Genomic DNA, 13,004 nt, shown 5'->3' on the forward strand with positions numbered 1-13,004 from the left:
CAACCGCTCTACCACTGAGCCACAGCCGGCCCTGCTGCACCAGTCATCTCTCAGGTGTGAATTTTGTATAAACGCAGAGCTTGTGGAGCTGGGGGAAAAAAAAAACAGTGGGCAGCAAGCTAAGAGAAGCCTTCCACGGATAAATAGAGGCTGTGAAATGTGTGAGAAAGGTCACACACATCTCAGGGGAGAGCAAAGGAGTGGTTCATTCAAATTTTCTATGTTCTCTGAAGGTTATGGATGAATGCACATAGGAGCGGGTTAAAGGTGAACTTGGTGTAAATAGCCGGTGTGGGAAGGTGCAAAGCACGACCATGTCAAGATTTGTATGCTACTAAAAATAATTGAACTGCTCTGACCCAGGTCCAGATATTGGCAATTTTGCTAAAATGTTATGATAACCATCACTAATACATGGTCAATTGATAGTTAATTGAACTTAAGTTATAGTTAAATAGTTAGTTTAACTGTAAACTAACAACAAATTATAATTAATAATTATTATTATTATTGCTAATTATTAGTATTGCTACAATTGATTTTATTTTAACAGTTTATTGTTGCTCACATCTTGCCATTCTATATATTATACAAGGATGTGGTAATGATTGAATCCATCCACGACGTTCCACTTCCAGGTTTGCTCTAATGCCGACAGAAATTCCGCCGGATGTCCCTCATTTAGGATTATGATTATTTTAAAGAAATGCCAATAAACCAGAGCAGAGTTTTTCTCCCATCCCAGAATGCTGTGTGGACCAGGCAGACCTTCCTCCACGGCGCTGTGGAGGAAGGTCCGGCAATGTGAGACTAATAAGCCGTCAACAAACATTATTTGGATGGCTATTGTAAAAGTTGCATCTGAGGAATGCAATATCTTGTCAATAGTAATTTTAGACTTTGTAAAGCATCTATAAACGTTACTTAGATATCTATTATCAGTGTACAGATAGTCAAATGATCATCTCTTTTATAGATTGCCAAAATAAAGATGTAATGGGGCTAAATGAATGTTACTTGATGCTTCATAAACCACTTCTTAATAAGTGATAAGCATTAGTTGTAACTTAATAATAGCCATCCAAAGAATGTTCATGGTTTACGAATAATGATTAACCATTGAAGTAGTAACTGTCTAGCTACATTTGAAGTTATTACATAAAAGAACACACATTACACTATTACTAATAATCAGTAAACATTAAAAATCCTTTAATTGTTAACAGTAAAATAACTATTAACTAAAGTTGAATAAACTATCAGTTAAAGATTTGTTAAGGCGGATTATTGTAAAGTGTTATTTAAGTGTTTACCCCATTTTATCAGATGATTCCCAGTGTTCAATGGGTTTCATTTCAGAAGATGTTTTGGTATACAGCAACAAGAAATGATCAAGGAATTACAACAAAATTCATAAAAACTACAATGAAAGATGATTGCATTTCACTCTGCTCTCTTTAAAACTGTCTGACATTTCTCATCCCTCATCCACCTTTGCGGCGCAGACAGACCTGGTTTCCAACAAAAAACGGCAGCAATAAAAACTCATGTGGCTGTCACTGAGCGATAAATGCGTCTTTGGAAAAGGTCACGCTGTTTTTTTTCTTTTTTTTAAGCCTCAGCCCCCCCTCGCAAGTCTTTGACAGTACCTGGATCTTTCAAAGCCTCCTTTTAAAACGCATAAAAAACGGAGTTTGACGCTTAAGGTATGTGGCAGCTTTAGTCAGCGTTCAGACTGAAGAGATAACCCCATTTGTCTGCTTTTGCTTCTTAATCATTCGCCTTTATTTGTGGCAGCAGTAACCTTTCTATAATGGCAGCAAATGTTTTTTAAGTAGAAAGTATAAAAGACTGATTGCTGCCATGCCTGTGCATAATGCCTTAGCATAGAGTGGAAAGATTACCATCTGGGGGGAAAAATCATACAGTACAAGGGCAGAAAGTTGTTGTCGTGTTTTCAATTAATTTATCCATGAGGTCAGTATCCCCATTCCGTGTAGAGAAGTGGTTCTTCAATTTCTGGGGGTCGGCAGATGGTTGTGGAGAGAAAATTTAAATAACATATTTTAGATTGGGGAATGGTTTTGACATTACTGTGTGAGTTTGGTCTTTTGTTATATTAAGAGCATAATTTGTACATCAGGAGATCGGAACACAGAAAAGGGTCTGGTCTACAAACGCAGCAGAAATCTACAGAGCCTGGTGCACACTGGACAATGCTAGGGGCTAGCTGCTAAAACTAAACTGAACTAAACTAAACTGTTATGTTTTAATCAGAGAATTCAGAATCATCACTCAAAATCAGCAGGGAGAGGCGTGTAGAAACAACCCCGGGGGGGTGGTCCACCGATCGCCAGGGCCAACTTCATTAGTCTGGGAGGTCCCGACTCAAAAAGGTTGAAAACCACTGGTATAGAGCACCTACGTGACCTCAAAACAGTGCTTAAGCTCATTATCTTTTTCTCCCTCCTTTTGGTTTTCCATCCATGTGAAAACTCAAAAAATACTTCCCAGTTGAGACAGGTTTGGACCGGACATTAAATGAACTTCACCCCGCCAGCTCCCCTAAAGTTTGTGTAACGTTCGATTGAGCCCAAGTGCAAATAGAGCAGCTCATTGTCCCGAGAATTCACAGTGGGCGAGTGAGGCGTATTAATGATGTTTTATCATGTGGCTGGCTCAAAACAGGAAGAAAACAAAAATATCAGGGTGAAGAAGAAGGGCCATTTAGACAAAGACGCCAACAGAAGTGTCCAACTGGCGAAAGGACGAGATTATATATGGTTAGGGCTGACGGGCAAGGGCAAGAGACTCGTGTATGACCAAGTTAAGAAACGGCTACATGACCGCAATTTAATCCACGCCATGCCCTGACTCGTGCATGCTGTGCCCAGGCTCCACCCTTCTCCTAAACCAAACAGAGTATATCCACTAGGTGAGAATGTGTCCAACACCGACAATCTCTTGTTAATGAAGTCTTAGAGCAGCAACGTAGGACTTACTGCTCACCCTGGTTAACACGTGTCATTTAACATTTTACATACAGTACAAACACAGACATGCACACCTGGACTTAAATTCACACCTGGTCAATTTATCACTTTAACAATGGACTCAACACTGACACTCTAATAATAATTCATGGTCTTTTCTTTGTTTATTTGACGAATGTTCTTATTGTTGTTATTATTATCATTGTCATTTTGTTGTCTTTATAATGTCTTTTTTGTCTATTTTTTACTAATTTTTTCTGGCTAAAACTGCTGGTGGAATTTTCAATTTCCTCGTAGGAGTCATCCCAAAAGGATTAATAAAGAGAAGTCGAAGTCAAAGTCTTAAGACCGCAATTTCACTATTTTCTATTTATTCAGTTGTCTAACAATTGAAATAGAATATAATGTAAAAGCAAAGAACTAAATCAACAAGTTTAGCTATATTAAAATGCTGCATAGATACTGATGGGGGGAGGGGACAGAGAGGATAAAGAGCAGTGTTGTACTAAAGATCGGTCTTGTGGTTACTTTCTCAAGTTCTCAGTCTTTTCTTGAAATTGGCCACGTTTTTACTCTGTCTTGTCTCGGCTTCTGATAAAGAGGACACTGGATTTTATTTCAAGGCCAGTCAAGTCCACAACTGCAGGGATACAGTGATTCACAGGATTACAGTAACATCATTACTGCGATTGGATGTCGGCCAAAACGTCTGCAATAACACTGGCTACCCAAACCATGAGGAGTTTTTGGTTTTCTGTGGGTGTTTTAGGGGGAATGTGGCTCTTTCAGATCCATTTGAGGAGTGTCTATGGTCAGCATTTTCCAAATTTTGTCGTGTCACACATGCAAGACTCACGGTCTTGGTCTGGACTCAGTCTCAACCCCTCAAAGTCTTGTCTTGGTGTCTCGGACAAACTCTGGTGTCGGTGTTGACTTGGTCTCGGTTTTGGTTCGGTTTTTCAATTGAAGGGTGTTCCAGTGTGGACAGTGATTTTTATGATCTCCAAGTGTAGATGCAGTCTCAGATAACTTGAGCTCCACCATTGTTTCATTTCCCCTGCAAGTTATCATCCCAAAGCCGAGGCGTCTATCTCCAAACACCGCACACATATCAGTATGGATATAAAGGCAAGGTCTTCAGCTAATTAAATCTGTAATCACTTTGTACTGTGAAAACATAAAAGGGAGGGGGGTGGAGGCTGGTGCGAGGGGTTGGCTGGTGGTTTGATGAGGGCCAGTGGACTGTTATTTAATAAAGACAGCTAATTGGGTCTGAGATCTGTATCTTCATAAGGCAATAAGAAGGGTCACTGCAGACCTGCATGATCAAAGTTTTCCTGAAGGAAGTCTGAAGGACAACAAAGAAGAGAGAGACAAAAAGAGGTTACCACACACATGTTTTATTGTTATTTTTATTGTCAGCGGGGGTTTAAAGTCAGTGGTTATGATATGTAATAGCATTCAGGAGTGATCCGGTCTGAGAGCGCATCCTAATGAAGGACGGAGCAAGAGAAAAGCAGAAGTCTTCTGATGTCTTTCACCTCAACTGGAGGGCTCATCCTGCCCTCTAGTGGAAAAGTAAATTAACTTCTCATTTCTGTCTCACACAACATCCCTGTCCTGCTGTTTACTACTAGTACACACTAAGCAAATTATGATCTATTTTATCCATTTATCTTATGTAGAAATGAAGATATACTGTATAGGTATATGCACATGTTTACACGTGTGTGTGTGGGGGGGGGGGGCGTTCTGGTTTTTCTTGCATTGTGTACTTGTTTCAAGGGAAAAGGCCTAGGCACGTAGGGAAGCCGTGTGCATACCTGCATGTACAGTGGCTTGACAAAGTTCACACACCCGGGCTAAAGTTGGTGAAAAAGGAATAAAAAACATCTTTTGGAAATTGATCTTAATGCCTTAATATAAAAAAATTAGGAAAATCCAACCTCTTAAGAACACCAATTTTCTTTGTGAATGAATAATGTATTGTAAATAAATAAATATTTTTCCTTAAAACACAGAGGGCATAAGTATACTCCCCACTATGTTAAATTCTTATAGAGGCAAGCACATTTTATTTTTAAAGGCCAGTTATTTAATGGATCAGGATACTCTGCATCCCTTGGCCTTTGGAATTAAAACACCCCCCCACACACATCATCACATACCCTCCACCATACTTAGAGATTGTCATGGTGTTATTTCAGTTAGCCTAATGGCGGGTTTGATTTGCATTGAGAGATGATATTATGGAAAGTTCCCCATGCCTATCTCTATGTATGGTGAAGGGTATGTGATGATGGGGGCTTAGTCTAATTCCAACAGCTAAGGGAACTTTATCAGGATGCAAAGTATCCTGATCCATTAAATAACTGGCCTTTAAGTATAAAAATCTGCCTGCTTCTATGGGAATTTAACATAGGGGGGTGTATATTTGTGCCCTCTGTATTTTAAGGAACAACATTTATTTATTTACAGTACATGACTCATTTACAAAGAAAATTGGTGTCCTTAAAAAGTTAGATTTTCCTAATTTTTTTTCAATTAAGGCATTAAGATCAATTTCCAAAAGATGTTTTTTTATTCCTCTTTTTAATCAACTTATGTATCTTGTCACTGCCTATTGTGCATATTGTTTTTGCTGTTGTATATTGTTATATTGTTTGGTTGCCCCACTTGTCCACAGTCACAAGTCACCTTTCTTTCACTCGCGTTTTGCCATTACCTTCATCTCAGCAGATTTGTGTTTTTCTCTCTCCAGCCGCCCAGAACATAACTGGAGGGTTCCTTTCAAGCAAATGTTCCACCATCAGCTTATTTACACCAGCTTGTTTCACCTTGAACAAGAGCGGGGGGGAAATCAGCTGCTGTAGGTCTACTGTTAGTCAGAAGCAAAAACCTGCATACACTCTCACGCGTAGGTATAGTGGGGACTAAGAGACAGCTATAGATTAGTGCTTTTCAATTAAAGTAATATTTCATTTACATTTCGGCACAACACCACCCGCTGATTCAACTGATTCGTAGTGAAAGGAGCTGATGGCGCTTTTGGTATGCATATGAAATCCAGCCATTGTGTTTAATCAAATTTGCATTTAAATGGAATTTCCAACAACCTCACTGCAGTGCTACACGAGAAAAGTATCTTCAAGGATTTTACACTCAATGACAGATAATTAAATTTCCAAGCAATAAAAATAAAAAGTTTTTTTAACACTTTATTGCAATGTTCTTTCGGCCCTTCCAGACAATCATTAACACTTCTGAGTCAATTGCATATTTCCTTCTTGTACATACGTAATAAATAATAACTGCAAAACACCAAAACAAAACCAGAATAAAAATTAAACAAATACATAAATAAAAAAGAAGAATAGGGTATTGTAGGGTAGGGTATGGTAGGGTAGGAGAGTGGGTATTTGGGGAGTGCCTTATTACAAGTCTGGTGTTTTTTATCTTGCAGATTTTTTTCTTTGGGTTATATCTTATTCCATTTATATGTGTGAGCTCTGATTTTAAAGGTTCATTTTTCCATGTCTAAAGTTTGCTCTATCGTTGACGGCCATGAATTTAATTTTGGTATATTTTGTGTCCATGTACTTGTCACCTCATGGCAGTCAAACGTAGTATGTTAAAAAGATGCGGGTCTTCTGAAAAGTATAATTTCTAAATATTGGGAAGCTTTCATTTCATATGAATTGATTGAGTATTTTGTGAGTAGTAGTAATCTTAGACGTTATCAATTCTGTTTGGAGTCAAATCTGGGTCATGCACCATTTCTCTAATGCAGGGGTCTTCAACGTTTTCCAGGCCAAGGACCCCCAAACTGATGGCGAGATGGAGCGGGGACCCCCTAATTATATATGTTGTATAAAATTGTATTATATCAAACTGGTCCTATAGTGCCATGTGTGCATTGATGACTGAAAGACATCTTCTGCCTCCATTTATCTGTTTACTACAGTGTGTTGAATTCTTGTTAATGTGTATTTAAAGACATTTCAATTAGCGGAAAAAATTGCGGGGGGGGGGGAATATAAAAAAAAGTCTAATCAACCAAAACTTTCGCGACCCCCATGCAGTTTTTTCCATGTTGCTTTTCCTACAAATGGTAATGTCTCAATTATACATATATATATACATATTGTATTCCCTTCCATTTACTTCATTTGTGTGTGAATTTGTGTTGCATGAAAATAATTCTGTAGATTTAGAACACCTAACCCGCCCTCTTCTTTCGGTTGTTTTTAAATTTGATTCTCCCTTTTCTATATTTCAAAATAAAGTTAGAAATATTTTTTTGTTCCATATATTAATTTGCCATCCTGGTACTATTGGTAATGCTTGGAATAGGAAGAAAAATTATGAGGCGGCGAACATTTTTATTGTTTCTGCCCTGCTTAATAATACGTGAGGTATTATCCTCCATCTGTCCAGATCTTGTCTCATTTTATTTTCCAAGACACGGTAGTTATTCTAATATAATTCATCTAGATCCTTACTAATATTGATACCCGGATATTTGATTTTATTTGTATCCCATTGAAGTTTGTAGTCGTCTTTCAATGCTTGGCTAACTTGTTATTGTTGTTGTTATTTAATTTGTATCCTGAGACATTTCCATATTCTTCACTTGTTTTCATCAGTGTATGCACCGACTCAAAATTTAGAATTGTGTTCTGATGATTCAACAAAAAAACATTGGATTTCTTGCTTCTTGTCGTTTTGTGGGAGCGGATCTTTTCTTGGCAATAGTGGAGCAGGAAAGATGAGGATGTGGAGGGTTGATTGGCTGGAAGTGCGAGGGGGAGATTTGGGGTGCCTAGGGTGATGGAGGTCCCCAATTATTTCCCTGGCTGCATGGAGAAGAGGAGGTCATGACCCGTGCCCTCCTAGGCAGAATGAGTGATGTGCTGCACTTGCCCTTGGCCTAGATGGATGCAGCCCCAAACCTGGCAGTTGTGGATGAAATAAAAATGAAGGTCGTTATAACTGTCCAAGACAGGAGAGACTTTTCTTCATCGACCCAGAGGTGGACGAGCTCCTAAACAGAATGTCATGTGTTCAAGCTGCCGGATGACTGCTGCATCCATCAGAAGGAAGTTGAATGTGTGTACGTGATTAAAAAATAAATTGCAATGTGGCAACCCTGAAATATACTCTCTATCTTCACATGGTGTATGCCATTTATTGATTTCTTGGAAATAAACACGAATAACGTTTTGGCCAATGTTTAATTTATGTGAATTAAAATCTACACCAGGGGTGAGATTCTTTTCTATTTCCACGTTTCAAGACTTTTCACTAACATTTTTGTGATGCAGTAATCTGTTGTTGTTTTTTTACAACACTGACACTCATTTCCTGAAGATTCCTAAATGTGTGGTGAGCATCTGGTGTTGTAAGGCTGCCGTGCATCACCCATCAATTATGAATTATTATTATTATTCATTTTTAATTAATTATTAAAAACAAGGGGGAATTTGGACCGGGAACAAGGAAAGATTTTAATACGTCATTGACAAAAAAAGGGAGGATTTTGCAGCATATTCTAATCTGCTTCCCTTTAACAGATGAAAATGCATAACTTGTCTTCTGGAAGGACACATGCAAATATGGTAGACATTATGTTACTCACACAGTCTTCTTGTGGTTAACTTACTGATTTTACCAATTAAAAGTCTATATAGTTTTCTATGAGTACCAATAGTTCCTGCTCTAGACAAATAAATATAATCTTGCCACCAAAGTTACTATGACCAACTCCAGTTAACTTTCTGAACTGATCCCTGACCGAGCATGAACCCAAACACCAACAGTGATGAGCAATAGATGGATTTTTACTTATGAACTTTGGACTATCCAAAAAAACGACATTTGACAGCTGGGTCAGAAGAGTCAGAGTGTGTTCTCCATACAGATGTGAATTGAGAGGTTTCGGTGCTATGACCAAATAAAGTATAAACTGTGAACAAACAGGACAGACTGTAATGATTATTGAAACCTTTTGTCTTCCATGGCTTAAGTGTGTGATACTATATCCTGTGAGTGGCTCCCCTGATTCTGCATAGCTGCCCACTGCTTCTAATACTTGAATGAATGAATGAATGAATTTCACTACTTTTACTGTCAATTTTATGTGATAAATAACAATAACAACATCCTAAAATGATGACAATCACATAATGTGATGCAAACAACTGCTAAAGACAAATGTAGTTAGTAAATGGTCTATAATGCTAGGTTTTATTGGCGACCCTTTCAATGCATTCATCTCCTATGATAAATATAAGCAGGAATGTTGTTCTACACATCCTCAATTCATTATTGATATCCATAGTTCACACTTCTTTATTTAAAATGTGTCAGTTATTTTTAATAATTTGAATAAATAAACGATACTGTACTTAGTAGTAATTTAATTACTTTATCTTCCCTAATTTGAGGAAATAACCAATATATTGTCTCGCCCTGCAGATTTTAAATTGCACGCTGTGTCAATCAAATAAAGGAAGCGGCCTCTTTTGTTTCTGAGAGAAACCAAAGAGGCTCTCATTGGATGAAATGTGTTACTGAAACGCCTTAAAAACATATCTTTCTTGTGATTGGCCAGGATTGACATGGCAACAAAAATACGTGACCAATGCAAATCGGGTACTCTTCTATCCCCATAAGGCAGCAGCAAGCTCTAGAGCTCCCCACCAGCCTGTAGCGGGTTGATGTGTGTGTTTGTGGGTCAGCTTTCTGCTTTTAGCTCCTCTGAAATCCGTTGTATACCCCGTTTGCCCTTAAAAATTGTATTGTTTCTTCTTTGGTAGTCCCACAACAATATAAAACTGAAGTTGCTTTTGTAAAGGTAAGGCAGATTTTTTTTCCCTTGCTAAACCTCAAAGCTCATCCAAAATGGCTTCTGCTAGCTAGAAGGCTAAGATACTAATGTCTAACCAGCGTCTTGTTCAAGCTAACCATAGAATATCAACGTTAGTTTACAAACCGGCAGATAGCCTAGCTTACCGATGGCTCAGCTGATTCAAGTAGAAAATGGCGTCGTCGCCTAGCTACTCGAACTAGTATTTACAGGAAAATAAACGTAGTAATGTATATTTTAAATGTCATGTAATAGGACGAGTGTCCCATTAACTAACACGGGAGTCGGTCCAGGATCACTTCTAAACTGGCCTTTCTCCATGTTAAGCCTCAGCCATGATGGAATGATGCAGTCGACTGGAAACATTAGCGGCTAACCACGCTGCCCTGCCCCAATTCACTGCATAATGGTGTAACGTTAGGTTTGCAGTCTATTCCTGTTTTCGATCTAAATAGCTAGACAACATGGGGCATCTCGGATTAGACCAAAACGACACGGGGCATCACGGATTATACAGTAACACCATCCCAATGTAACTGTAAACTATTCTCTTCATTTAAGGTTACACAACCGCCGAAAACATTTGCAAATTGCTTAAAAACAATTATAATCAAACGTGGTATTAAAAAAATAAATAAAAATCTGACCAATGTCGTAACGTAGGTTGTACCAAACCTAGCTAGCTAATTAGTTGTTAGCCAGTTAGCTGACGCACCTTTTGATATGTTGCAGCACAGCAAAAAAGAGCACCGAATTACAGAAATACGTTTTGTTTTTTTAGAAACGCGTTTTTAATTTAAGACAAAAAAACTGTGTATACATACACACGAAAGAGGCGATAAAACTATAGGCCTTGAAAATATACAAATGTAATGAACTCTCATGTAAATAAAGTGCTTTTTGGTGAACGTCATTTGCTGTCATTGTGCCAAGTACGCTCATCAATGCTCAACAACACTCATTTGTAGTGTGTGACGTATCTGCTTATAATTCACTTCAGTACGTGTGTTGCTTTGGTAATTAGTTTTGTCCTGAGTGGCAAGGCCTCTAACAAAGATCTGGCTACAGTTGGCAAAATGACATCATGTTGGACAACTCACCCTGCCCTATTTAGTAACGTAGCCTATGAATATGCGTGGTTTTCCCCCAAGCAATTACTAATTGCACTCCTTTTTTCTCTTCCTCAGCACCGTTTCCCCCATCCCCTCCTCTTATTATTATTCTTTTGAATATTCTTCATTGTCAAGCCGCCAAAGTGGAGAGTGCGATTGCAGAAGGGGGTGCTTCTCGTTTCAGGTAATAAACCAAAGCTTGAACAGAAAATAACAAGGACATCTTTTTCTTTTTCTTCATGCTTAGCTCTTTGCTAGCTCTGCCTGTTGGGCAGGAACTTCCGGCCTTTAGAACAAAACAGGATGTTGGAAAGCTCAAAATGGCTGTCAGACACTTCTCTTTGTGAGACTTGTTGGGCCGGCTAGACATAGTGTACATGGGAGAATTTCTGTCCTGTTGGTTAAATATTGGTGGTGGCAGCACACTCAACAGGATGTCTCACACCCTAGATTTAGTTTTGAAATGTCCAGATTGAAGCTTCAAATGATTTGGGATACTGGATGTTAAATGTGTACATCAGCGGGGGGAGATTTAAGGTCGCCATTTTATCGTGGACCTTCTAGTTTCACATGTTATGGCAGTTGTCAAATTGGTTGATAATTCAAATGTTTTAAAAATTCCTTGAATATAGGGTTGGGTGGTAATATGGTACACTGCAGGCTCTTAAAAAAAAGCAACGGTATCAGTTTCAATACCGTCATTAAATCAAATGTAGTGCACTTATATAGGAGACAAGGATTAAAAATGTATTAAATGTCTAAAAATGCTTTTGTGGTTGTCATCACATGACAGTGTGGTGGTGTGGGGGGGGGGGGGGGGGGGGGGGGGGGGTGACCTGGTCTTGCAGTCTGGCTGCATTTTGGGTTCCGACCTCATGAGAAGGGAGAGGTGTTTCAGAATAAGTGTTTGGTTTTCAGTTTCTGAACGGTGTAGACACAAGGCAACAGTTTGGTGACGCTGTCTGAGCCTTACGTCATCATTTCACGGTAATACCGTATACCACAGTAAAATAGGGAGGAACTTGACAATATCAAAATTTGGATACTGACCAACTCTACTTTATTACAATTTCACTAGGCTTGCAGACACCTTGAATATACAAATATTCAGTCCCAGTCACCAGCCGATATGCTTCATTGACTTGCAGTTCAACACACTGTCATGGAATCTTTGAGTATTAATAGTCCATGATGTCTATAAGCTAACCACAGCAGAGCAGTCAGTGTAAACAATGACCTGTTCTGCTTTTCAACTGCACCTGAAACCATGCATGTCAACATAGCTTTTGGGCATCACATAGTGTTATGGTCATTGAAGTGATGTTATGTTTCATCCAATCCATTATCTAAAATCATAATGAATCTAATGATTTTCAATACTGATCACTATTAGTTTATCTTCTGATAATTTAGGTTTACAGTGCATGCTTTCTGCTGATTGAAATTTACAATAGATTTGTAAGTATGAAATTGGCAACTCTCAAACTTGGGTTCATCAATGACACATTCTCCAAAAGAATCAAACGGAAGCCAGTTAAAAAATCCTACAGTCTTTGCAAAGCTGTGCCAACAACAAAAAATTATGAAGCAGAAAGGAGATTTGCTTGAACTCAAACATGAAAAAGGAAAACTGAAAATGCTGACCAAACTGCCCCACTGAAAGGTGGAAGTGGATAAACGTGTAAGGCGCGTAAAAGAAAACCAAATTAGTGCTAATCAAATAATGGATTCAAATATTGAAATTGCAGAACTATATGACAAATTCTTCTATATGTCAAAAGGCTCTTTCCAACCGGAGGTATTTTTGCAGTTCCCAGAACATAACGTTCCTAAAACCCTTTTTTTCTTGTTTCAACTGGACCAAATTGGCGACTATTAAATTCCCCTTGGCCACAGTTCCTGTACCTCTTTCAGCTCCTACTTCAGAGCAGGGTCTTTTCCCTTTTTGACATCGGAGCCCTCAGTGACCTAGCAACGTCTGAAACACAAACGGTACATATTCACTTCACTGTCTGTTGCAATTTGCCTACG

At 38.6% G+C, this 13,004-nt stretch overlaps 1 protein-coding gene across 1 annotated transcript in view; it reads left to right on the forward strand.

Annotated features, from left to right (window-relative positions):
• eif4g2b (eukaryotic translation initiation factor 4, gamma 2b) overlaps positions 1-13,004 on the forward strand; it is a 51,497-nt gene that overhangs the window by 19,988 nt on the left and 18,505 nt on the right. The window contains exon 2 of the mRNA XM_032524702.1: positions 11,049-11,157. Coding sequence (XP_032380593.1) covers positions 11,049-11,157 — 109 coding nt within the window. The remainder of the gene's footprint in view (positions 1-11,048; positions 11,158-13,004) is intronic.

This window comes from Etheostoma spectabile, chromosome 8 (assembly GCF_008692095.1).
Source record: "Etheostoma spectabile isolate EspeVRDwgs_2016 chromosome 8, UIUC_Espe_1.0, whole genome shotgun sequence".
Taxonomy (NCBI): domain Eukaryota; kingdom Metazoa; phylum Chordata; class Actinopteri; order Perciformes; family Percidae; genus Etheostoma; species Etheostoma spectabile.